The following is a 23,880-nucleotide window of genomic DNA, read 5'->3' on the forward strand; positions in this document are numbered from 1 at the left end:
CCAGCCAGTGTGCCCCCTCACAGAGCAGCCAGCCAGTGTGCCCCCTCACAGAGCAGCCAGCCAGTGTGCCCCCTCACAGAGCAGCCAGCCAGTGTGCCCCCTCACAGAGCAGCCAGCCAGTGTGCCCCCTCACAGAGCAGCCAGCCAGTGTGCCCCCTCACAGAGCAGCCAGCCAGTGTGCCCCCTCACAGAGCAGCCAGCCAGTGTGCCCCCTCACAGAGCAGCCAGCCAGTGTGCCCCCTCACAGAGCAGCCAGCCAGTGTGCCCCCTCACAGAGCAGCCAGCCAGTGTGCCCCCTCACAGAGCAGCCAGCCAGTGTGCCCCCTCACAGAGCAGCCAGCCAGTGTGCCCCCTCACAGAGCAGCCAGCCAGTGTGCCCCCTCACAGAGCAGCCAGCCAGTGTGCCCCCTCACAGAGCAGCCAGCCAGTGTGCCCCCTCACAGAGCAGCCAGCCAGTGTGCCCCCTCACAGAGCAGCCAGCCAGTGTGCCCCCTCACAGAGCAGCCAGCCAGTGTGCCCCCTCACAGAGCAGCCAGCCAGTGTGCCCCCTCACAGAGCAGCCAGCCAGTGTGCCCCCTCACAGAGCAGCCAGCCAGTGTGCCCCCTCACAGAGCAGCCAGCCAGTGTGCCCCCTCACAGAGCAGCCAGCCAGTGTGCCCCCTCACAGAGCAGCCAGCCAGTGTGCCCCCTCACAGAGCAGCCAGCCAGTGTGCCCCCTCACAGAGCAGCCAGCCAGTGTGCCCCCTCACAGAGCAGCCAGCCAGTGTGCCCCCTCACAGAGCAGCCAGCCAGTGTGCCCCCTCACAGAGCAGCCAGCCAGTGTGCCCCCTCACAGAGCAGCCAGCCAGTGTGCCCCCTCACAGAGCAGCCAGCCAGTGTGCCCCCTCACAGAGCAGCCAGCCAGTGTGCCCCCTCACAGAGCAGCCAGCCAGTGTGCCCCCTCACAGAGCAGCCAGCCAGTGTGCCCCCTCACAGAGCAGCCAGCCAGTGTGCCCCCTCACAGAGCAGCCAGCCAGTGTGCCCCCTCACAGAGCAGCCAGCCAGTGTGCCCCCTCACAGAGCAGCCAGCCAGTGTGCCCCCTCACAGAGCAGCCAGCCAGTGTGCCCCCTCACAGAGCAGCCAGCCAGTGTGCCCCCTCACAGAGCAGCCAGCCAGTGTGCCCCCTCACAGAGCAGCCAGCCAGTGTGCCCCCTCACAGAGCAGCCAGCCAGTGTGCCCCCTCTAATAGCAGCTAACCTGTGAAGAGAAGAGGAGGAGAGTCGCCTCCGTCGCCTGTTTGATCACAGCAGGGGAACATCACCGCTTTTAGTTCAATAGCTGTGTGTTCCCGGCCGCGCGCCGTCACGTACAGCCCCTCCCCCTTGTCAGGGCACTTTGATAGACAGATCATCCGTCCAATCCTACAGGTGATCTGTCTATCAAAGTGCCCTGACAAGGGGGAGGGGCTGTACGTGATGGCGCGCGGCCGGGAACACACAGCTATTGAACTGAAAGCTGTGATGTTCCCGCGCTGTGATCAAACAGGCGGCGGAGACGGCTCTCCCGCACTATATAGATATAGCTTTTCATGATGGGCGCACCAGGGGCGGGGGGCGGAGCCCCGCCCCCTCCCCTGGCCCCGCCCCATTTTCGGCTCCATTATCGGCCGTTTTTCTCTTTCGGCAAATTGCCGAAAAGGGCATTTTCGGCCGATATGTTTCGGCGGCCGAAATTTCGGTGCATCCCTAATTATTTCGTTTCTTAGCATGCGTCTTGTTCTTACGATTTTTTTCATACGAAATCCTTACTAATGAAACGAAAATCAGACGTTGAGTTCACATCTGACAAAAATGTTATAGTCTACACATCCAGATTTTGTCTGACGAAAAAGTGAAATCAGCTGTCAAAAGCACCGTACTAACAGATTTACGGACAATCGGTCGCCGTAACACAATTGATGTCTGAAAATCAAAGCGTGTGTATGGGCCTTTAGGGATGTGTTAAAAAGAATTGCATTGCAATTGTTCCAGTGAAAATGCATGTATATTTGTTCTATGTGAGTGGGGCAAAAACCAAAAGTTATTTGGCTGTTGCATGTGCTGGGTTGAAAGTTTTTCATGGATTTAAAAGAGAATTGTGGGAATAGTAAAACAAACAAAACCACTCATCTGCCTGTTTCAGCACTGGTGTGATTACCGCTCTGTGCTCTGCCCCTCCAGGGCTCACTGGAGTACCAGGCAGGAGATGGGGTAGGAGTATATGGCTCAGGCTCGGGGCCGTGTGCTGAAAGGCTGAACCAGCTGCTGGTCAGGCATCTGGATGAATCCTGATGTAACGTCAGCCAACAGGCTTTAGACTGGGTTCAGGTTCCTGGAGCCCGCGACCACCCACTCAGCCTCTTTGCAGCCGCCCATTCGGTACACGGCATGGCTGGGGGACAGAGACTAGAGGTCAGCTGACTGGAGAGGAAGGTGAAGTGGGTAGGGCTGGAGGAGACCCCCATCTCCTGATTTCGGCATAGGTGTCACTGCTACAAAACACCAAAAAGTCGGACACAGTGAGTACCTGTGATTAGTTGCCATTAAAAGTCCCCACTACAGTTCTCAGATCAGCAGATGACCTTGATCAAGACCATTTAAATTGGCTGATCAGAACTCCCCCAAGACCCCCCCCCCACCCCCTAGCATTGCCATGCATCCAATTCTCCCCACCAAAGAATAAGAGAAGGAATAAAAATTGAGAATACATGGAAGGGAGAGGAAAAGAGGGGGAGGAAAGAAGAAAAAGGGAGAGACAGAATAAGAGAAAGGAAGCCGGCTAGAGAGAGGGATGGAGAAAAAAACAAGAAATTCTGATAGAGAAAGAAAGGAGAACAAAGAGGTAGTACATCCTAATTTGTACCATAAGGTGTTTCAATACTGTACGAGTGGAAGGGACTCAGGGAGCGCTTAATGTCCATTAGGGGCACAAATTACTTGCCTTGGGTGCTGACAACCCATTCTGTGAAAATAATTTTACGGTTAGGGGTCCCCACAACTTGGGGAAACTAGGGGTCACGGCACTAGTAAGGTTGAGAACCACTGGTCTAGCGGATCAGTTGGCAGTCAAGTGTAAACAGACAGGAGGTCCATTTGCATCCGACCACCCATAGAAGAGAGTGGGCTGCGTCTGTGTCTGGAGCTGCCATCCTTCTGCTCAGCGGGGATCAGCAGAGAGATTCCCTGATGAGCAGGCTGACTTCTAACGGAGTCTTCCCCATGTGGAAAGGGCCTTTTAGTTTTGCAAAAAAAAGCTTATTTATGTTTCTCCATCTGACCAGTATGCAGCAGGACAACTGCTTGTCACGGGCCCTGAAAGATTGTGGCGATCACTGTAGTTGCACTGACTACTGCAGTATTTTCCAGATTATAGTCCCTCAGGTATGAGATATGTATACCTACATTGGTCTAAGTGGGAATATTTGAACTATGCAATTAAGATCATACATGGAGCTCTGATATATATTTACATTTTTTTTTTTTCCCTGGATTTAAAAAGGTTTTCAAGAAAATTATAAATGTTGATGGTGGCCACTGGTGTCACATTATAATACTGAGCAGCCTTAGACTTATCTGCACACGTAATTTGAATACAGCTTTTCAGCGGACTTCACTTGTATAACTGAACTTTTCTCTCTAGTCTCAGAAATCTGACACTGCTTATGCGTTCTTTCTGACTGACAGAGCAGGCTGTGGATCATCTCGCTGGTCCTGTGACATGAGCAGTTTCATACAGCTGGCCACAATATCATTACCGTTTGGACTCCTGTTCTCAAGAGCCATGGCTTGGACATCAAGTGGAAAAACACACAGCGATCTTGTTAACAATCTTAGAAGTAAGTCGTAGTCTGTGTTTATTTGAATCACAAAGTCAAATTGGGGACAAATGTATGATAGGATTAAAGAACAAAATGTGCTGCAGTGTGACCCTTAACTGACAAAAATAAATCATTTTGATCTGTGAATTGTATAAATTTGTGTCTGTGAATCTCCATGTGAAATGATTAGTTATTTGGTAGAATTGGTTTCAGTTTTTACTTCTTTTTATATCAACCTTCTGATTTTAAGAATGTGTAGAACATGCTTGGCTACAGGTGAAATCGGACAATGAACTGATGATGTTATCCAAAAACTAAGGCAACTAAGTTCTAAGCCAGAAACTCCACTGTGTTTACTCAAAGCTGAACTCCAGCCATACCTTCAGTTGCACAAGCCCCTTGCTTGTACTGAAATTGCTTACTCTAATTTCACTGTACACTGTGAGATTTGTACAGTGTGCATTAGAGGCTGCACAGACCAATTAGAGCCTGCCTCATTTCCTAGCTTTAGGACATCCAGCATCATCTAGCCATTTCCTAGCCCTTACATTTTTTAAACTGGATTTAAATGTTTTCATTGATGCAGGTGTTCTGTCAGATTAGCAAACCCAACAGATCAGGGAATGACAGTGACGTTCCGTCAGCTGCGCATGCGTTCCACCACTACCAGGTTTGCTAATCTGGCAGAACACCTCCAGTCAGCAGGCGGCAGCGGACATCTTACTGCACCCAGCCACGTCTTGAATCTCAGAGTAATTTTAGCAATAAAGTGAGCGTATATAAATATATTATTTTGACATTTGTGATGTTGTTTGGGTGTTTCAATTTGAAAGCGTAAAAGTTTAGCGCTGAGTATTGCGGGATGTACCAACATGGCCTCCACCACCTTCCTTACTACTGGTGTTCAGCTTCTTTCAAAATTTAACATCAAAAGAGCATCACAGATGCCAATATAGTTTATTTATTTATATATGCTCACTTCATTGCTAAAAGTGCTTAGCTGGGTGTAGTAAGATGTCCACTGGCGCTTCTGAATGCAGGTGTTTTGTCAGATTAGCAAACCTGGTAGTGGAACGCATGCACAGCTGACAGAATGTCACTTCCATTCGCTGATCTGATGGGTTTGCTAATCTGACAGGACACAGGCTCAACATTAAATGCAAATACAGTCCGCCAAGGAATGCCTACTCCTCCAGGCTGACACCTACCCATCAAGGCATTTTGATATTTGCATAACTCCTCCCAACAGCCAGACCACTGCTTGCATCAGGGCTGAGGGCTCTGGAGAGTAGTACTTCCGTAGGGTGCTGGGATGTTTTCAGGAAGCTATGTACAGCACCCTGCCAGGCACTTCCACCAGCCATGATCTGCCAGAATATGGACAGATTAAACGTTAGCTTTAAAATACAAATAAAGTATCATATAGGACATATGACATTCTAAACAAGTACCAAATCCAGATACATTGTGATGACTAGGTGTGGCTAGGTGATTGTCAATTTTTTCCTTTTATGAGGTGCTCCCCTTTAACTGAAAAAACAAATCTTTTACTGGCAGTTTTTCTTTTTATATATTATTTAATACAGGTTATGTCTTAGACCGCTTGGCCATGGTGTGATCATGCACCCTCGTGTATAAATAATATTTCCCAGTTTGGGTCCTACAAATAAGGCATTTTACTTAGATTCACACATATGCGATGCGGGAACCAGCACGATTCCAGCGCCGGTTCCAGCATCACATCTATCCCACAGACAGTTCACACTGCTCTCTGCAAACCACTGTGGGTGTCAATACTCTGTTAATGACACCCCTAGATCGGTTCACATATCGCAGTGTGAACTCGCACAGGAATCGGATTACATGGGTGAGAAGCCCCCCCCCCCCCCCCCCCCCCAGAGGGCATGCAGACTGGTCTGGTTTAGGAGGGGGTCACTCATTGGTCCCCTTTATTTCCTGACCTGCTGGGCTGCATGCTCGGATAAAGATCTGGTATGGATTTTTGGGGAGACTCCATGCCTTTTGTTTGGGTTTTTTTTTTTTTTTTTGTTAGGGCTTCCCGGCCCCCTTCTTAGAAACCAGCTACAGTATCTCACAAAAGTGAGTACACCCCTCATATTTTTGTAAATATTTAGTTTTAGATCTTTTCATATGACAACACTGAAAGTAGTGAGTGTACAACTTGTATAACAGTGTAATTTTGCTGTCCCCTCAAAATAACTCATCACACAGCCATTAATGTCTAAACCGCTGGCAACAAAAGTGAGTACACCCCTAAATGAAAATGTCCAAACTGGGCCCAAAATTTCAATATTTTATGTGGCCACCATTATTTTTCAGCACTTCCTTAACCCTCTTGGGCATTGAGCTCACTGGAGCTTCACAGGTTGCCACTGGAGTCCTCTTCCACTCCTCCATGATAACATCACAGAGCTGGTGGATGTTAGAGACCTTGCACTCCTCCCCCTTCTATTTGAGGATGCCCCACAGATGCTCAATAGCGTTTAGGTCTGGTGACATGCTTGGTCAGTCCATCACCTTTTACCCTCAGCTCCTTTAGCAAGACAGTGGTCATCTTGGAGGTGTGTTTGGGCTTGTCGTGTTGGAATACTGCCCTGCGGCCCAATCTCCGAGGGGAGTGGACCATGCTCTGCTTCAGCATGTCACAGTACATGTTGGCATTCATAGTTCCCTCAATGAACTATAGCTCCCTAGTGCCGGCAGCAGTCATGCAGCCCCAGACCATGACACTCCTACCACCATGCTTGACTGTAGGCAAGACACACTTGTCTTAGTACTCCTCAACCTGGTTGCCGCCACACATGCTTGACACCATCTGAACCAAATAAGTTTATCTTGGTCTCATAAGACAACAGGACATGGTTCCAGCAATCCATGTCCTTAGTCTGCTTGTCTTCAGCAAACTGTGGGCTTTTTTGTGCATCATCTTTAGAAGGTGCTTCCTTCTGGGACAACAGCTATGCAGACCAATTTAATACATCGTGCGGCGTATGATCTAAGCACTGACAGGTTGCCCCCCCCCCCCCTTTTCAACCTCTGCAGCAATGCTGGCAGAACTCATACGTCTCTTTCCCAAAGACAACCTCTGGTTATAACACTGAGCATGTGCACTTAACTTCTTTGGTCTAACATGGCGAGGCCAGTTCTGAGTGGAAACTGTCCTGTTATAATGCTGTATGGTCTTGGCCATTGTGCTGCAGCTCAGTTTCAGGGTCTTGGCAATCTTCTTATAGCCTAGGTCATCTTTATGTAGAGTAGCAATTATTTTTTTGTTCAGAGAGTTCTTTGCCATGAAGTGACATGTTGAACTTCCAGTGACCAGAATGAGAGTGATAACACCACATTTTAACACAAGTTCTCCCCATTCACACCTGAGAACTTATGACATCGGGGAGGGAAAATGGCTAATTGGGCCCAATTTGGAGGGGTGTTTAGACATTAATGGCTGTGTTGACTTACTTTAAGGGGACAACAAATTTACAGTTTTTTTTTTTTTTTTATACAAGCTGTACACTCACTACTTTGTAGCAAAGTGTAATTTCTTCAGTGTTGTCACATGAAAAGATATGATAAAAATATTTACAAAAACGTGAGGGGTGTACTCACTTTTTTTTTTTTTTTAAACTGTATATACGTTATCTCACAAAAAAGTAAAATCACGGTAAAAACTTGTGTCCAAAAATATGGCAAGCACAGCAAAAAGCACTGCAGAAACGCTCAAAAGCAACATTCATAGATGTGGATTTAGGTGATTGATAAGCTACAGGCTTGACAATTTTGACAACCAGCATATAGCTGTTTCTCTCTTTGGCTGTAAAAGTAGAAACATACTTTAAAACCAAGTACAATAAGTTTCCTGGAAAAAGAGGGAGCAGACCCTGAAATGCAATGCTGTTCAATTCGCGGGCAGTGGAGAGATGTACTTACTTGCTAACAAGATCTTATGTAATAGCATGGGCAGGTGACAGGTTGTTTTTATAGAAACATCAGGGGTCTATTAGGCTCCTAATGTTTCCCTGCCCTCCACTGCAGATAAGTAAGCATGCTCAAGTTGGCTGTTTCCTGGCAAAGGAAGTCAGGGAATATCAGCTCTGGACCCAGAAGTGATGGAATGCTCATCATTTCCCAGTTTATTAGTCACAGAGGAGATTGCTACTCACCATGTTTACAGTGGTCCCGGGCTCTTCGGAGGAACTGGAAAGCCCCAAAACCACAGCTGGGTGGGAGTAGCCTCACCCAAACACTGTAAAAGGGATCACTTTTACTGAATCGGATCGGATCACTTTTACTGAAAAGGCCTTTTGTTTAGGTCTCTTCCACTTGCTCATACTGCTGCTGGCCCCCAAGGTCCCTGTGCCACTCCTGGATTAATTGCAATAGCTCTGGTCATTGGACTGCCAGGAAGATCTCTATGCTGCTGTGGGTGGAGATGGGACACTGGTCCCACTGGCTTCAACACCCAGCTTCAGCCCTCAAGACACCACAAGAGTAAGCACCTACCACCAACTCTGATCTCAGAGGGGTAGGAAGGAGGGGAGGGGTTTCAGTTCAGGGGCACACAGCCAACATAACACACTGGCACTAATAATAGTACTGGAATGAACAGAACAACTGAACAATGTTGAACATCTCCAAGGTGATGGAACTTGCTTTGTAAAAACAAAACGAGGAATTTTATTATACTCTACTGGTGTTATAGAGCAGTGAGGTCATGCCCCACCCTGCTGGACTTCTGCTTGAGTACTGTGGTGTTACTCGGGGTTATCCTTGTTACTGTTCAAGATGTAAAAGGCCACAGATCGGCTGACAACCACTTTCCTAAAACTAAGTAAACATAAAAATGGGGGGAAATGGAGAACTATGGAAATCTAAAAAATGGAAATATAACTTACAATCGGTAGGATTTGTCCATTGTGCTGAAGTCTTTTCTGTTAGGTAAAACCCTGCTCCCTCTATGTGTGCCGCCCCCCCCCTGTAATCTTCTGATCTTCTGGAGAGGCAGGGCTTATTAGAACGAAGGAGCTGTCGCATGCCTTTTTCAAGAAAGCACAACTAAGTCTGCCCTCTCCGCATAGCCGCTCCATTCATAGAAGCTTCATTACAGATTCTATAAATGAAACTGGATCTTTGAATGGAGGGGGTGTACCTTTCAACCATCTGCCCATCCCTTTATGAATTAAGCTCCTGGGTAGCAGGTGAGCACTCCTAAAGTGTTACTAAACCCACAACAGACTGCTGGTTGGAAGCTAAACAGTGGGGAACCTGAGTGGAGAGTGTGACCAAGTTTTGCTTTTGACTCCTAGTGATTGCGGTGTTGCATTTTTAGGTTCTACTGGCTATAACCTCTAACTCTACTCCCAGCAGCTCAATTTTTTTCTGCCTAGTCTAGGAGAAGGACCTGGCTCCCTTTTTTGCTTCCTGTGATCTACACAGGCCCCGTTCTGGTCCAGGGGCGGCCAGTGAGCTATATGCTCCAGGGCACACACATGACCGGGCTACTTGGGTGATGGGTCTGTGGAGTGCCCCTCTCTCCCTCTCCCTCTCTTCTCTCCCTCTCTTCTCTCCCTGCCTATTTTCCCTCCTCCCCATTCTAAGGGGCCGCTGTGTGGCTGGGCATAGGGTGTGCAAAGCATGTACCTGGCCGGGGGTCCTCTGGGTCCAGACAGGGGGCTGCGCTGGGCAGTTGGTGGTCCGCTTGTTCTTCCCTACATTTGGTGCTTTTTTTGGTGTCTGTGTGCCGCCATGTGGGGAGAATGGTCGCTGCGTAAACCGCAGCCATTTTACCTGCGTTTTCAGACGCTTTTGCTGAGGCGGCCGGCGGACATTTTCTGGTAGCCACAGGTCTGTTATACTCTAGCGCTGGGTGGCTGGTTTAGACTGGAACAGCGCGAAAATGGACACAGAACACCTCGTGGCAGGCAGAGGGGAGAGCGGACGGCAGCAGCACCTGGGTCAGGGTGGTGAGTCCTGCGGTCAGCCTGTGGCAGCTAGGAGGGTGAGCATTTTTTGTTGCTTGCCTTAGGTCCCTAAGGGTGAGAGTGGGTCAGCATGGCATCAGAGGCTGGCGCTTCTTCTCCAGACACCCCTGTTATAGCAGCCGGTTCCCCTGCACCTACGGTTCAGACTTGGGTCCCGCTGAGGCAGGCGGCCCCTGGTAATTCAGAGGATGTGGACCAGGACCATTTGGACAGTGAGGAGGAAGACTCCATGTCAGGAAAAAGTGCTAGTAGGAGCACTTATTACAGCGGTTCTGGATACCTTAAAGATGGAGGATACGGCGGGGCATCTACAGAGGTGTCGGTCCCTTTTGGATCCCACAAGCTGGATCAGACAGATTATGGTTCAGGCTTATGCAATAAAGGGGCGGACGCCTCCCTTTCCTGTCACAGCACATTTTATCAGGGCAATTGATGGCTCCTGGGCTTTCCAGCATAAAGCGTCTGTTTCCCAGGTGTGTAAGGTGGCGACATGGTCGTCCATTCACACTTTCAATAAATTTGACAAGGTCCATGTGAGCGCATCTTAGGATGCGTGCTTCGGCCACAAGGTTTTGCAGGCGACCGTTTGAGGTTGTGACTCCTCTGATGCAGAGTTCTTTTTGTTATGGGTGGAGTTTATTTTCTTTCTGTTCCCACCCCACGTTTTTGACACTGCTTGGGGATGTCCCTAAGGTCAAGATTAAGGTGCTGGGTCCGTCAATGAATGACAGAGAAGGATTTTTGTACTCACCGTAAAATCCTTTTCTCTGATGTTCATTGACGGATACAGCACCCACCCCTCCTATTTATGTTTGTACTGCTTTTTGACAAACCGAGCTGCTGGGAGCAGAGTGAGAGGTTATAGCAAGTAGGACCGCCCCCTTGGCGGTACTGTGCTGTTTATGTGTTGTGCCTAGTCCTCTCCTAAAGATGGTGATATAACCCTAAGGTCAAGACTAAGGTGCAGTGTCCGTCAATGAACATCAGAGAAAAGGATTTTACAGTACAAAAATCCTATTTCTCTTATATTCACCGACCGACACAGCTCCTCTCTTAGCCATTGGGTTGTTTGCCCTATTACTAGGAGATATTAGGCATTAGTTTTAACACAACACTCAGAACGCTTAGTTCCGCCCAAGGGGCGATCCCTTGGGCAACAGCCCTCCAGTGTGCCAAACAGACCTCAGTTTTATTTTGCCTAGTGAAGGAGAATGACCTAAAAAACCTGTGGGCCCATCGGTCCGTGCTATTTAAAAAATTTTTTATGCAGAAGCTTGGCTTTTTGCGCAAGATGAATGATCCTGTGATCTACTATCAATAGCCAGCTGGGTGACAGGCTAGATACCCTTATCCTTGTAGTCTCCACATCAAGCCTTGTGCAGACCAACAGCTCCGCGTTGGGTTGGCCACGACGAAACCTCAGCTCCAGAGGTGGTTGGTGAGCTTTTATGCTCCGGGGCACACACATCCCAGGCTACTGATGTCTGCGTCAGTGTGCCGAGACCTGCAGCCACCCTGTACTGATCAGTGAGTGGGTCTATAATAGAATGTCTCCCAGCTCTTCAGGACTGGTAAGTACAGCTCTCCCTGCCTCGGTGGGGCTGAGCAGCTGGGCATTCCCTGGGAGGTCGATTTGGGGGTCCCTCACCTCCCTCTCTTCTCTCCCTGTCCCTATCCCCCCCCCTCCCCCTGTCGGGGATGCTGCATGTGTGTGTGTGTGTGTGTGTGTGTGTGTGTGTGTGCCTATACAGGGGCTCTCTGGAGGTCTCTCACCTGGGTTGGGGGGCTGTGCTGCCTAGCGGTGTCCTGTGTCCTGTGCTTAATGCCCCTGGAAGGTGCCTGTGAGGCTTTGCTCTTTTTCTTTCTGTACCTCATGGAGCTGCTGGTGGTCATTTTAGGTGTGGGCGAGGGCAGCATGCCTTCCTGGGCTTCAGTGGCCATTTTCCTAGTGATCTCCTATTCAGGACACTGGCGGCCATTTTCTGGAAGCCTGAACGTGTTTTTTCAGTGTTCTCTAGCGGCAGCATGTGCTCTTGTGCTCTCACAGCCATTTTCCCAATGTTTTTATGTCTTTGTACTGGACGCTGGGCGGCTATTTTATTGAAGCCTGAGCACATTTCAGAGCGGTTTTGCACTAATTGCAGTGGGTGCCACCGACACAGCTTTTGTTTCATCTGCACCTAGGAGCCCACAGGGACTACAGGCACTGCTTCTAGGACAGCGCAGAACTCTTCAGTGTGGTAAGTCCAGCAGGAAAGAGCCCCTCAGCCAGCGACAGCAAGGAGGGTGGGACTGTCACTGTCCGAAGTCCCCTTAGGGTGGCAGACAGGGTAGGGTCAGCATGACTTCAGAAACTGGTGTTTCTTCCCCTGAAATCCAGGCAATTGCAACTGGGTCACCTGCAGAGCAGTCCTCAATTCGTTTGTTGCCAAGATGGAGGCGGTGCGTGGGAAGAAAGGTGCACTAAAGTGGCCCCGGACCCCCCCCCTCCCGTCCTCTGGGGAGAGCTCTGACGCAGACTTGGGCCCTGCTGAGGCTGGTGACCCCCTTCTCTGTCTTGTCAGATGACGCTGACCAGGACCGTACAGACAGTGAGAATGAGTCCCCATCCGGATCCAGGCGCAAAAAGCGCCTGTTGGAGCACTTATCACAGCTGTGCATGATACCCTGAAGATTCAGGAGCCAGCAGATGCCTCTGCTGATGTACCGGTCCCTTTTGGGTCCCGAAAGCCAGCACGTTCACCTAAGGTGTTCCCTTATCTGACTTATTTTGACAAGTTCATTTACAAAAAATGAGGTCGCCCGCAATGGACTTTTTTCTGTCCTCAAATACATGGCGGTGTTACCCTTTTGAGGAGAGCCTTCTCAAAAAATGGTCTGCTCCTCCGGTCGTGGACCCCCCAGTATCCAGGTTAAAAAAGAAAGTAACCACGATCCCAGTTGAGGGGACTCCTGCATTCAAGGATCCCATAAACAGGAAGGCCAAGGCAGTGGCTTGTTCCTTGTTTACGGTTGTGGGGTCAGCCGTGCGACTAGTACTGGCATCCGCACTTGTGTCGCAGACACTGACTAAGTGGGCAAAACGTTTGCACCGTGAAATAGGGGAGCAACAGGCGTCTCCTGTCTGCGTGGAACTAGCAGACCAACTAGTGCAAGGCCTTAAGTACGTCTGTGACGCTCCTCCAGATACTCTCCCTCTGTTATCCAGGGCTTCAGTGTCAGCTGTGGTGCTGAGGCACATGATTTGGCTAAAATGCTGGTCTGCTGACCAGGCATCCAAAAAAGCCCTGACGGATCTTCCCTTCCTTGGCGACCGGCTCCTTGGACGACATTATTAAAAATGCCACCGGTGGTAAGAGTACCCTACTCCCACAGGCCAGGAAGGCGAAGGAGCCACGCCATAGGCAACAGCCCTCCTTTTTCTGTTCACAAACTGCTTTTTTTTGTCCGCCTGAAGCTTCGAAAAAACGCCCCCAGCCCGTCAGGACGACCATGGACTGTCAAAAACGACCCTGGAACTGCAAGCCTGCGAGTAAAAGTGCTACCGCGTGAAGGTTTGCCCCACCCATGTCTCGGGTGGGGGGTCGCCTTCGGGAGTTTGCAGCCCGGTGGTCCTCTCGGTTATCCGACCAATTGGTCTGCGATCTGATAACCATAGGCTACAAGATAGCGTTTCTCTCTTGGCCGCCAAACAGATTCTTCCCCTCCAGCATACCCATATCCCCGGCTCGCCGGGAGGCCCTCTTGGGAGCAGTAAGGGACCTGCTGAATCGTGGGTTGGTTGTACCAGTTTCGGAATCGAAATGCTTCCAGGGATTCTACTGAAATCTGTTTGTGGTTCCCAAGAAGGAAGGGGTACGTCCAATCTTGGACCTAAAAGCCCTCAATCACTTTGTAAAAGTGCAGAGGTTCAGAATGGAAATAGTTCGCTCAGTAGTCGCTGCACTCCATCAAGGGGACTCCCTGGCATCCTTAGACATCCAGGATGCGTACCTGCAAATAGCCATATGCCTTTGGCATCAAAAATGTCTGTGGTTTGCAGTCGGGGAAGCCCACTACCAGTTTGTGGCTCTTTCTTTTGGTCTGGCATCAGCTCCCTGAGTCTTTACCAAGGTATTGGCTCCGGTTTTGGCGTTGCTACGGCAACGTGGGATCGCGATCGAGGGATACCAAGACAATCTCCTCATGAGGGCATCTTCCACCTCAGAATTAGAGGAGGATGTGGTGATCACCATGCAGACCCTGCAAGAATTTGGGTGGCTGTTGAACCAAAAGAAGTCAGTGATTGTACCGACCCAGCGCCTGGAGTACCTAGGCTTGCTGCTGGATTCCAGGGAAGCGAGAGTGTTTCTCCCTTCGGACAAACTGCAGATTCTCAGATCCACGGTAAAGCTGCTTATGAACCGCAAGTCGCAAGTGCACCGATTTTGCATGCAAGTACTGGGACTCGTGGTTGCCTCCTTCGAGGCAGTACCATATGCCCAGTTCCACACCAGAGTCCTGCAGAAGGAGATTTTGACAAAATGGGACAAATCTCAGTTGTCCCTGGATGGACAGATCCAGGTGAGCCAGTCGGTCAGAGACTTACTGATCTGGTGGTTGAGGTCCCCGGTGATTCAGTCCGGGAAGTCGTTCCTACCTCCTGAAGTGAACAGTGATCACAACGGACGCCAGCGTATCCGACTGGGTTGGAGTGATGGGGGTTCAGTTGGCTCAGGGTCTCTGGTTGACGGAAGAATCCAAGTTGCAGATTTGTTCGAATTGAGAGCTATCAGGCTGTGCCTCTCCACATGGTCTATGAGACTGTAAGGGCGTCCGATCAGGATCCAGTCAGACAACGCCACTGCTGTGGCATACGTTAATCACCAAGGGGGAACAAGGAGCTCAACCGCTGCACGGGAGGTGGCTCATATACTTCGGTGGGCAGAGCGACACATTCCGGCACTGTCGGCCATTTACATCCCGGGAGTGTAGAACTGGCAGGCGGATTATCTCGACAGATGCTGGACCCAGGAGAATGGGCATTGCATCCGAAGACATTCAGGTTACTGTGCCTGAAGTGGGGCACAGCAGACGTAAATCTGCTGGCCTCCCGTCTCAATCGTAAGGTGCCAAGATTCGTGTCCAGGACAAGAGATCCTTGGGCAGACGCGATGGTGGCTCCATGGGATTAGTACCAGCTGATCTAGGCCTTTCCTCCACTGAAACTGTTACCATGCCTGCTGCAGAGTGGCAGCCGAGGGGATCCCAGTGATACTGGTAACCCCGGATTGGCCTCGGCGCCCTTGGTACGCAGACCTGGTGCGTCTGGTGGCAGACACTCCCCGGCGACTGCCCTTGCGAGAGGACCTTCTGTCTCAAGGTCCGATTCTCCATCCTGCTTTAACGGCATGGCTATTGAGAGCCAGGTGTTGCGAAACCGGGGTCTGTCGGAGTCAGTGATCCCAACTATGTTGGGAGCACGAAAATCTTCTTCTCAGAAGATATACCATCATACCTGGAAGGCCTACATCTCCATGTGTGAGAAGAAAGGATGGCATCCACGCTCCTTTTCTTTATCCAGGATGATGCTGTTTCTTCAGCAAGGAGTAGACCAGAAATTGGCATTAAGCACCATTAAGGGGCAAATTTCAGCCTGTCTTTTTTTTTTTTTTTTTTTTTTTCAGCGCCCCTGGCGTCTCACTCCTTAGTGAGTACCTTCGTTCAGGGGGTACGACATGTAGTCCCTCCGGTGCGCCCACCGTTGCCCCCTTGGGATTTGAACCTGGTGTTGTCGGCACTTCAAAAACTGCCATTTGAAAATATCAGGGAGATTCCCCTGTTGACTCTTTCCCAGAAAGTGGTCTTTCTAGTGGCCATCACATTGGCCAGGAGGGTTTCGGAACAGGGCGACTTGCAGGACAAGGCCGCCAATCTGGTTATCCACAAGGATAAGGTGGTGTTGTGTCCGCAACCGTTTTTTTTTTTTTTTTTTTTTTTTTATACTGAAAGTGGTCTCGGGTTTTCATATCCATGAGGACATTGCATTACCATCTCTGTGTCCTAAGCTGAAGAACCATGAAGGTGGCCCTTCATTCTCTGGACGTGGTTCGGGCTCTGAAGGTTTGTCTGCCACGGCTCCCTTTCGGAAGTCACTCACTGTTTGTTTCAGTGGCTGGTCCAAAGAAAGGCATGGCGGTCTTGTCGGCCACCATTTCCAGGTGTATCAGACAGATTGTATTACAAACCTACGCCTTGAAGGGGCAGGTGCCCCCCTTTCCGGTGACGGCCCACTCCACAAGGGCAATCGGAATGTCTTGGGCCTTCTGACACCAAGCGTCTGTCGCTCAGGTGTGTAAAGCGGCGACCTGGTTGTCTGTCCACACATTTACCAAGTTCTACAAGGTAGACGTCAGTGCATCGGCTGATGCCTGTTTTGGTCGCAAAGTTTTGCAGGCAGCCGTATAGTTGCAATTGAATATGCAATATATATTTCCTTTTTCTTTCTCGTACATCACGGGACACAGAGACTCAGTAATTACTGGTGGGTTATAGGGTATCACTAGGTGATTGCACACTGGCACACCCTAGACAGGAAGTTCAATCCCCCATATAACCCCTCCTCCTAGTGGAGGTACCTCAGTTTTTTCGCCAGTGTCTTAGGTGTTGGTCACAAGTAAAGATGTGCTGTGCTGAGCTCCGCTGGAATATCCTTACTGGGGCCAGCTATGTGACCGGATCCATTCAAGGTGTCTTTTCCAGGCCGAATTGGATGGTACCAGGGACTCATGTCCGAAGAAACGAGGTTTTACCTGTAACGCTTTTCTTTTTAGAGAGCTGGACCCTGGGATCCAGTATTTGTTTTTTTTCAGCCATATTCCTGGCAGGGTGCTTTACGGGCCCAGAACTGCGGATCCCCCTATTCAAGGGGGCCCCAGTCTCTGATGTTTTTTTTCCTAACGGAGCCCACCGTGACAGGTGAAGATTGGGTCTGTTATTCAGACCCTCCAGCTGGATAAGGTAAGGGAGACTCCTCAAGAATTTAAAAAAAAAACGAGTGGGGGTTGGGGGCGGAAGTGGTTGGAGGAGGAGGGGGGGGGGCGGAGCACTAGGCTACACAGGCTTTAAAGTGCACTTTTTCAGATGCACACAGCCTATAGAGGGACACAGAGCTGACAGGCGCATGTGAGTGTGGGAGACACAGGCATTCCCAGGCAGCATTTACTTAGGCACCGGACTAAGTCTTAAGTAGCAGTGGCAGTTGCTGAACTACAGGGCTCAGCAGTCAGTGCATTTTTTTTTGTGTGGTACCTCTACCTTTTTGTTGCTTTGCACTATGGGTAAAAAAGGTACAAGTCCCCCGAGGAATGGGGCTCTTAGGGGTCCCCTTCAGGCTTTGAGGACCCCCCTCTGCAGCACCTTCCCCCCCCCCCCCCCCTACAGGACCCGGGGAGGCTGGCCAGGGAGAGCCGTCGGGGTCAGGGGCTGCAGCTGCTTCTGGCACTTCAGCCCTTGTGTACATTACACAGGAGGTTTTTTTCCTCAACCATAAACGGTTTAGAGGAAAGATTAGTGGCCTTAATCGCATCTTCACTCATTGTAAGAAAACGCACTAGGCCCCCCTGTGTCACCCAGGACCCTCAGAGTGAGGAACTCTGGGATAAAGGAGAGGAATCCCCCTCAGAGGATCGGGAGGAAACTTATGATTCCACTTCTGAGGAATCTAGTGGAGAAGGGCCCTCTTCAGCTTCTCAGGATGAGAAAATGTTGGTGCAAATTCTTTTTGGATTGGTCCGTTCCACGTTTAAGTTACCAGTACCTGAGTCAGATAAAGAACCCACTTCTTCTTCTCTGGGTTCACTGAAACCTCCTCAAACTGCACATGCTTTTCCTGTGCATGGTTTGCTGGAAAAGATTATCTATTCTGAGTGGGATCACCCAGATAAACATTTTTTTTTTCCTCCTAAAAAGTTTTCTACACTTTATCCTATGGAAGAAAAATTTGCTAAGATGTGGGATATACCGGCAGTTGACGCCGCTATTTCCTCGGTAAACAAAAGCCTGACTTGTCCTATTGACAACGATCAGATGCTTAGGGATCCAACTGATAAGAAAATAGAATTCCTATTACAAAAAAGGTTTTCTCCTTGGCAGGTTCAGTAGCACAACCTGCAGTGGCAGCAATTGGAATCTGTAATTATTTGAAAGACCATGTTAAACAGGTGCTTAAAGCCTTACCTGAACAGCAAGCCCGGAGGTTAGCTAACCTTCCAGCGGCTCTGTGTTTTGCTGTTGATGCTATCAGAGATTCTATCCTTCAGACGTCTCGCCTTGCGCTTGGATTGGTACAATTGTGGCTGAAAAATTGGTCAGCCGAATCACCATGTAAGAAACTCCTGGCGGGATTTCTCTTTCGTGGTGCAAAACTGTTTGGAGAGGACTTGGACAATTATATCCAAAGGATCTTTAGTGTGAAAAGCACCCTTTTACCAGTCAAGAAAAAGAGTAAACGTCCCTCCTTTAAACCGGCGCTTTCTCCAGTGCCAGGGGCATCAGCCTCCAGGCAGTCAAGACTGCCTCCTCAGTCAAGCTCCAAGGTTAAAACTCAGAGTCAACCCCAGGGGCAAAAGAAGTCCTGGGGGAGAAGGTCTTTGCAAGACAAAACACTAAGACTTCCTTATGAAGGGGCACCCCCGTTCACTCGAGTGAGGGGAAGACTACTAAAGTTCTCAGGGCTCTGGCATGAGGAATTTTGGGACAAATGGGTGGTCTCCACAATAACTCTAGGTTGCAAACTAGAATTCAGAGAATTTCCTTCTCCTCGTTTCCTCAGATTAAATGTACCCAGAGACCCAGAGAAAAAGAAGTCTCTCCTTCTAGCGTTGGAGCGACTATTGTCGCAAAAAGTTATCATGGTAGTTCCCATGCAAGAGCAGGGGATGGGGTTTTATTCAAACCTTTTTACGGTACCGAAGCCAAACCGAGATGTCAGACCCATTCTAGATCTCAAAGATCTAAACCGATTTCTAGAGATACGGTCCTTTCGCATGGAATCGATCCGATCGGTAGTCTCCATCCTACGAGGAGGAGAACTTCTGGCATCAATAGACCTGCATGTACCTATTTTCCCTGCTCATCAAAAGTTCCTGCGTTTCGAAGTAGAAAAATGCCACTTTCAGTTCGTAGCCCTGCCTTTCGGGCTAGCTACTGTACCTCGGGTGTTTACAAAGATCTTGGCCCCTCCTCTGGTCAGATTAAGGGCCCAAGGTATAACGATAATAGCATACCTAGACGACTTGTTCTTGATAGACCGGTCGGTAGCCCGCCTGGACCAAAATCTGGTCACCACAATCAACTACCTGGAATGCCTAGGTTGGGTCCTCAACTTAGAGAAGTCTTCTTTAAAACCAATAAGAAGACTAGAGTGTTTTGGTCTGGTCATAGATGCAGCCCAGCAGAGGGTATTCCTACCCCAAGCAAAGATCAGTGCTATAAGAGAACTGATTCAGGTAGTCAGGGCAAAGAAGGGTCCTTCTATTTGTCTTTGTATGAGGTTGTTGGGGAAGATGGTGGCTTCATTCGAAGCAGTTCCCCGCACTCAGTCTCATTCAAGGCTACTGCAAAACAGTATCCTATCGGCCTGGAACAGCTAGTGTGTCACGGTACTACTTACAGCGAACCCTCAGGTGAGCAGGTGACACGGGATCCCCCAGGGCGAAGAGTCAGCCAGTTTCCGCCAGTGACCCTCTCACGAAGGTTTGGACTTAGCTGCGTACTGACCCCAGGTCATGACCCCCGGGTTCACCCTGCTCGCTAGGGAAGTACCAGAAGACACTGTAGACAAGGATGGAAGGATGAAGCAAGGAAAGTCAGGTAGTGAGCCAAGGTCAGGGCGGGCTGCAGACAATGTAATCAGAACAAGTCGGGTCGGTACACAGAAGATCAGATCACGAGAAGTCAGGTAAAGCAGGTTACACAGGGGAGCTTCAGGAACAAACGTTGCTCAAGCATAGTAGCCCATTATGCTTTACCTTTGCAGGGAGACAAAGAGGAAGTAAACCCATCAGCGTTTACTTTCTCTTTAAGAGCTACGGGCGGAAGTGACGGTTTGACACCGCTTCCGCCCTGCAATGGTATGGAGACAGAGGGGGGCCATCTTCCGCTCACTCGTCTCCATACCAAGCCAGGAAGGGGACTCTGTCGCCTCCGCTGCTATTGATATCTCCAATAAGCGGCGGAGGGCACCGGAGAGCGGCGGGGGCCCTCTCCTGCTGCCAATAAGTGATCCTGCAGCAAATCCGCTGTAGAGACCACATTTATTGGAAACCGGACCGCTCACTGAAGAAGATACTGGGGTTATGGCAGCTAGTTGCTGCCATAACAAAGCTATCCCTCTTCAAAGTGCTGATGTGTATCAGCGTGAGCCGGTCTGGAAGTAGTTAAACAGCCTTTTTTTTATTTATTTATTTTTCTTTTCTTCCTTCAGCCTACTAATTAAAGGGAGTGGTTAATTGGTCACAGGTGCTTGAGGCCTATATAACTTTCTGTAGAACTAATTTTGAGCCTGCTCATCTTGAGCTTGCTGGAAATTAGACCAAGTGGAACTGGACTAAGTGGTGAGTTAAAAACCAGAGTGGAAAACAGGAAGTTATAACAGGGGTTAAAGTACCTGTGTATTGTAAGTGCATGTGGGCTGTATTGAGTATTAGGGTCAGGTAGTACCTATGTATTGTGAGTACCTGAGTGTTGTCTGTCTGAGTAGTGTGTGTGTTGTTAGTACTTGTGTATTGTGTGTGCACGTGGGTCAGCGAGACAAACGTGGGTCAGCAAATACCTGTGCATTGTCTGTCTGGTTGAATATTAGTGTTAGGAAGCTAGTTGTTAGTTCATTTGGACAGGGTATAATCCTCATTAAAATAGTAGGTACAATGCCCAGCAGGTGTGGCGATTCGACTTGGTGTACATCTTGCGGCATGTATGCGTTCCTTGATCATCTGATCTAGGACGAATACTGCTGTGAAAAATATAAGTACATTGTTTCCCTGGAAGCCTAGGTTCTGAATCTGGGGAAGCAACTGTCAGAACTGAGAAGACCCTCCATACTAAAGGAGAGCCAGGAATGTACCCAGCAGGTTCCGGCAGGGGCCAGCTCAGAGGCAGGTGGAGACAAGGAGGTGTCGGCACTAGAAAAGAGTAGATGGGTGACAGTCTGGAAGGGGGAAGTGCCAGGGAGGCTGATCCAGGGCTCGAGCATCCCAATAAGTACGCTCCATTGAGTGACATTGGTGAAAGTGTGGGAGGGGGGGGGGCAAAGGGAAAGCAAAGACAAATACTGGTGGTAGGGGATTAGATTCTTAGAAGGGCAGAGAGGACAATTAAACAAAGACCTGAAGCGCCAAACTGTATGTTGTCTACTGGGCGCTCGGCGGATTTGGTGGACAGATTACTGGGGAGGGGCTGGGGAACTGTCATGGTGCACATTGGCACCAATGACAAAGTCAGAGGCAGATGGAGTGTCCTAAAGAACAATTTTAGGGACTTGGGAGCTAAATTGAGGAAGGTAGTATTCTCAGGAAAATTGCTGGTGCCACAACAGAAAGGCAGAGAGAGATTAGGGAAGTAAACAAGTGGCTGAGGAGCTGGTGTAGTAAGGAGGGGTTTGGGTTTGTGGAGGACTGGGCCGACTTCTCAGTCCAGTACTATAGAAGGGACGGACTGCACCTAAATGAGGAGTGTGCAGATCAGCTGGGAGTAAAGATGGCCAAAATGTTAGAGGGTTTTTTAAACTAGGCAATGGGGGGGAGGGTCCAGAGATAGTCCGCGCGGAACATGTTCCGGAGGGTGGTATTGGGGGCATTAGTGGTAGGTTGACTATAGCACATAAACCCAAGGTAAGTATAGTAACAAGTCCTAGTTACCCAATAAGATGCTAATAATGTTCACCAATGCCAGGAGCCTGGCGGACAAGATTACCCCTGCCGCTCTGAAAAATTATAGCGGGGGGAGGGAGTTGGGGATGTGGAATTAGCATGGAGGGGGTAGAAGTTCACCTAACAGAGGAAGCACCAGCAAAAACACATCTGACTACTGACTGTATGTTACCGGTATTTCCCTTGTGCTGAGTTTTCTGTTTTTTAATTTTGGCTGCACTTAAACTTTAAAAATACAGTGGATTATAATTTTAACAATCGGGTTATAAGTCTTTTCCATTAAGCTTAATTCGCTTATTCAAAATGTCCATAATGTAGGCGTTTCATGCTCCCATTTTTCAGAAGATGCATAATATATATACATGATCTATAATTATGAGCATGAGTTTATAATAGCAGCACCTGCCATCATTCATAAACACTGCAAACTGATGAGCCAGAGTGTGTGCTTCATCTCCTGCACAGCCTATATGCTAGCACACAACGCAGACCTCCTCGGGAACATCTCATCTGTCACATCACACAACAGATCCGGCCTATAGCACAGTTTTGAAAACCTATACACTAAACAGTATAACTGCCATCGCCATGATGGCAGGCTGCCACTGGGCTGGATCCGCTGCGCAGCATGGCAGAATAGTTTGAAAGCTCATTTAACATAATTCAACATTTTTAAAAGCTACTTTGACAGAGAGCAAAAGAGCATGGAAGGTGAAATGAAAGGCGTGGAGTGGAAAGTCAACTCTGATCCCTGATGCTGACACCTGGCAAGGTTAATTGTGGTTTAATGGTTTCTCAGGTGGAGAATGGTTTGCTGGATGCCTAAAATTAGAACTCATTCATATGCCACGTACACACTACCGGAATTTCCGGCAGACAAGGTCCGATGGAATCAGTCTGTCGGATATTCCGATCATGTGCGGGATAATCCGATCGTTTTTTCTTTAAAAAATTCAGACAGACCTAGAAATAGAACATGCTTTAAATCTTTCCGACAGAATCCATTTCTATCGGGAAAACCGTTCGTCTGTATGCTGGTCTGACTGACCAAATATGACGCAAGGGCAGCTATTGGCTACTGGCCATTGAACTGCCTTTTCTAGTCCCATCATACGTCATCGCGTTCAAAACGAACAGACTTTTGTTCGATCGTGTGTGGGCAAGTCTGTCGGAGTTTATTCTGACGGAAAGTCCAGTCGTGTGTACGCGGCAATACAGATATTCAGCTCCACCATTGGTGTGCTTTTTACACTAGCACAAAGCTGCATGCAGACAGCCCATACAACATGAATGGATACTCACAGGCTCCGTTCCTAGGTTTGTGGACTCTTCCATATGTACCTTTTGCACTCTGTTGTGTACAGCCAATACATAACTATTCACTGTATATAGACTGGCTGCACACAGCTCAGCAATAGTACAAAAAGTAAACAAATGGCTCTTCACTCTGCTGAGTGCCTGTGTGAATGAAAAGATGTCTGAGGAGCAAACAAATAACTAAAGTATGTCCTAATATGGACATGATACATACAGAGAAACTGCAATGACAGTTGAATCTCATCCTCTGCATCTGCTTTGTAGATGAACTCTGAGCAGCCAGCAAATGTACAGAGCGATTAATTATTTCTGCAGCAGCTGAGCTGGTCAGAAAAGCTGAACATATTTATACATGTTAGCCAACTACAGTACAAAGTTTGTACATTCCAGACCATTCTCTGATTCTACCTTGCTGACATGGCTTTTTTTATTTTATTTTAGAGAATGGAGTGATCCGGACTCAGCGTGTGTTTGATGCTCTAATGGAGACAGACCGAGCACATTATATTCAAAACTTCCCATATATGGACTCCCCACAGAGTATAGGTAGGACACCTGAATGTCAGACAATGGAGAGGAACTTCAAAAAAGCTGCATCTCCGCTTATCTGCTTTTGCAAACATGTTGTGCCTAAAAAAACATTTGTGATAATTATGGTTCTGACAGTGACTCGTGCACCAAATTCAAGTAGTTCTGATTTGCTCCACTTCTTCTACATTGTGTTGCAACACCTGTAGAAAATGCAAAATCAAATACAGGCAGTTCATATGTTACAAAAGTGGAGCTAATTAAGACCAGAAACAAAATTCGCAAAAGTGT

General features: G+C 48.8%; 1 protein-coding gene across 6 annotated transcripts in view; it reads left to right on the forward strand.

Moving 5' to 3' along the window:
- The window catches only part of LOC143943247 (protein-L-isoaspartate(D-aspartate) O-methyltransferase-like), a 325,651-nt gene that overhangs the window by 24,534 nt on the left and 277,237 nt on the right, over positions 1-23,880 (forward strand). For 3 of the 6 annotated variants that reach the window (XM_077464889.1, XM_077464885.1, XM_077464888.1), the window contains exons 2-3: positions 3,703-3,854; positions 23,503-23,607. In XM_077464889.1, the coding sequence (XP_077321015.1) occupies positions 3,703-3,854; positions 23,503-23,607 (257 nt within the window). Of the gene's footprint in view, positions 1-3,658; positions 3,855-23,502; positions 23,608-23,880 lie in introns of all 6 variants that reach the window. The other 3 variants (XM_077464886.1, XM_077464887.1, XM_077464891.1) reach the window with 2 other exon arrangements.

This window comes from Lithobates pipiens, unplaced genomic scaffold (genome assembly GCF_037356315.1).
Source record: "Lithobates pipiens isolate NorthernLeopardFrog02 unplaced genomic scaffold, aLitPip1_a1.2 Scaffold_30, whole genome shotgun sequence".
In the NCBI taxonomy this organism is placed as follows: domain Eukaryota; kingdom Metazoa; phylum Chordata; class Amphibia; order Anura; family Ranidae; genus Lithobates; species Lithobates pipiens.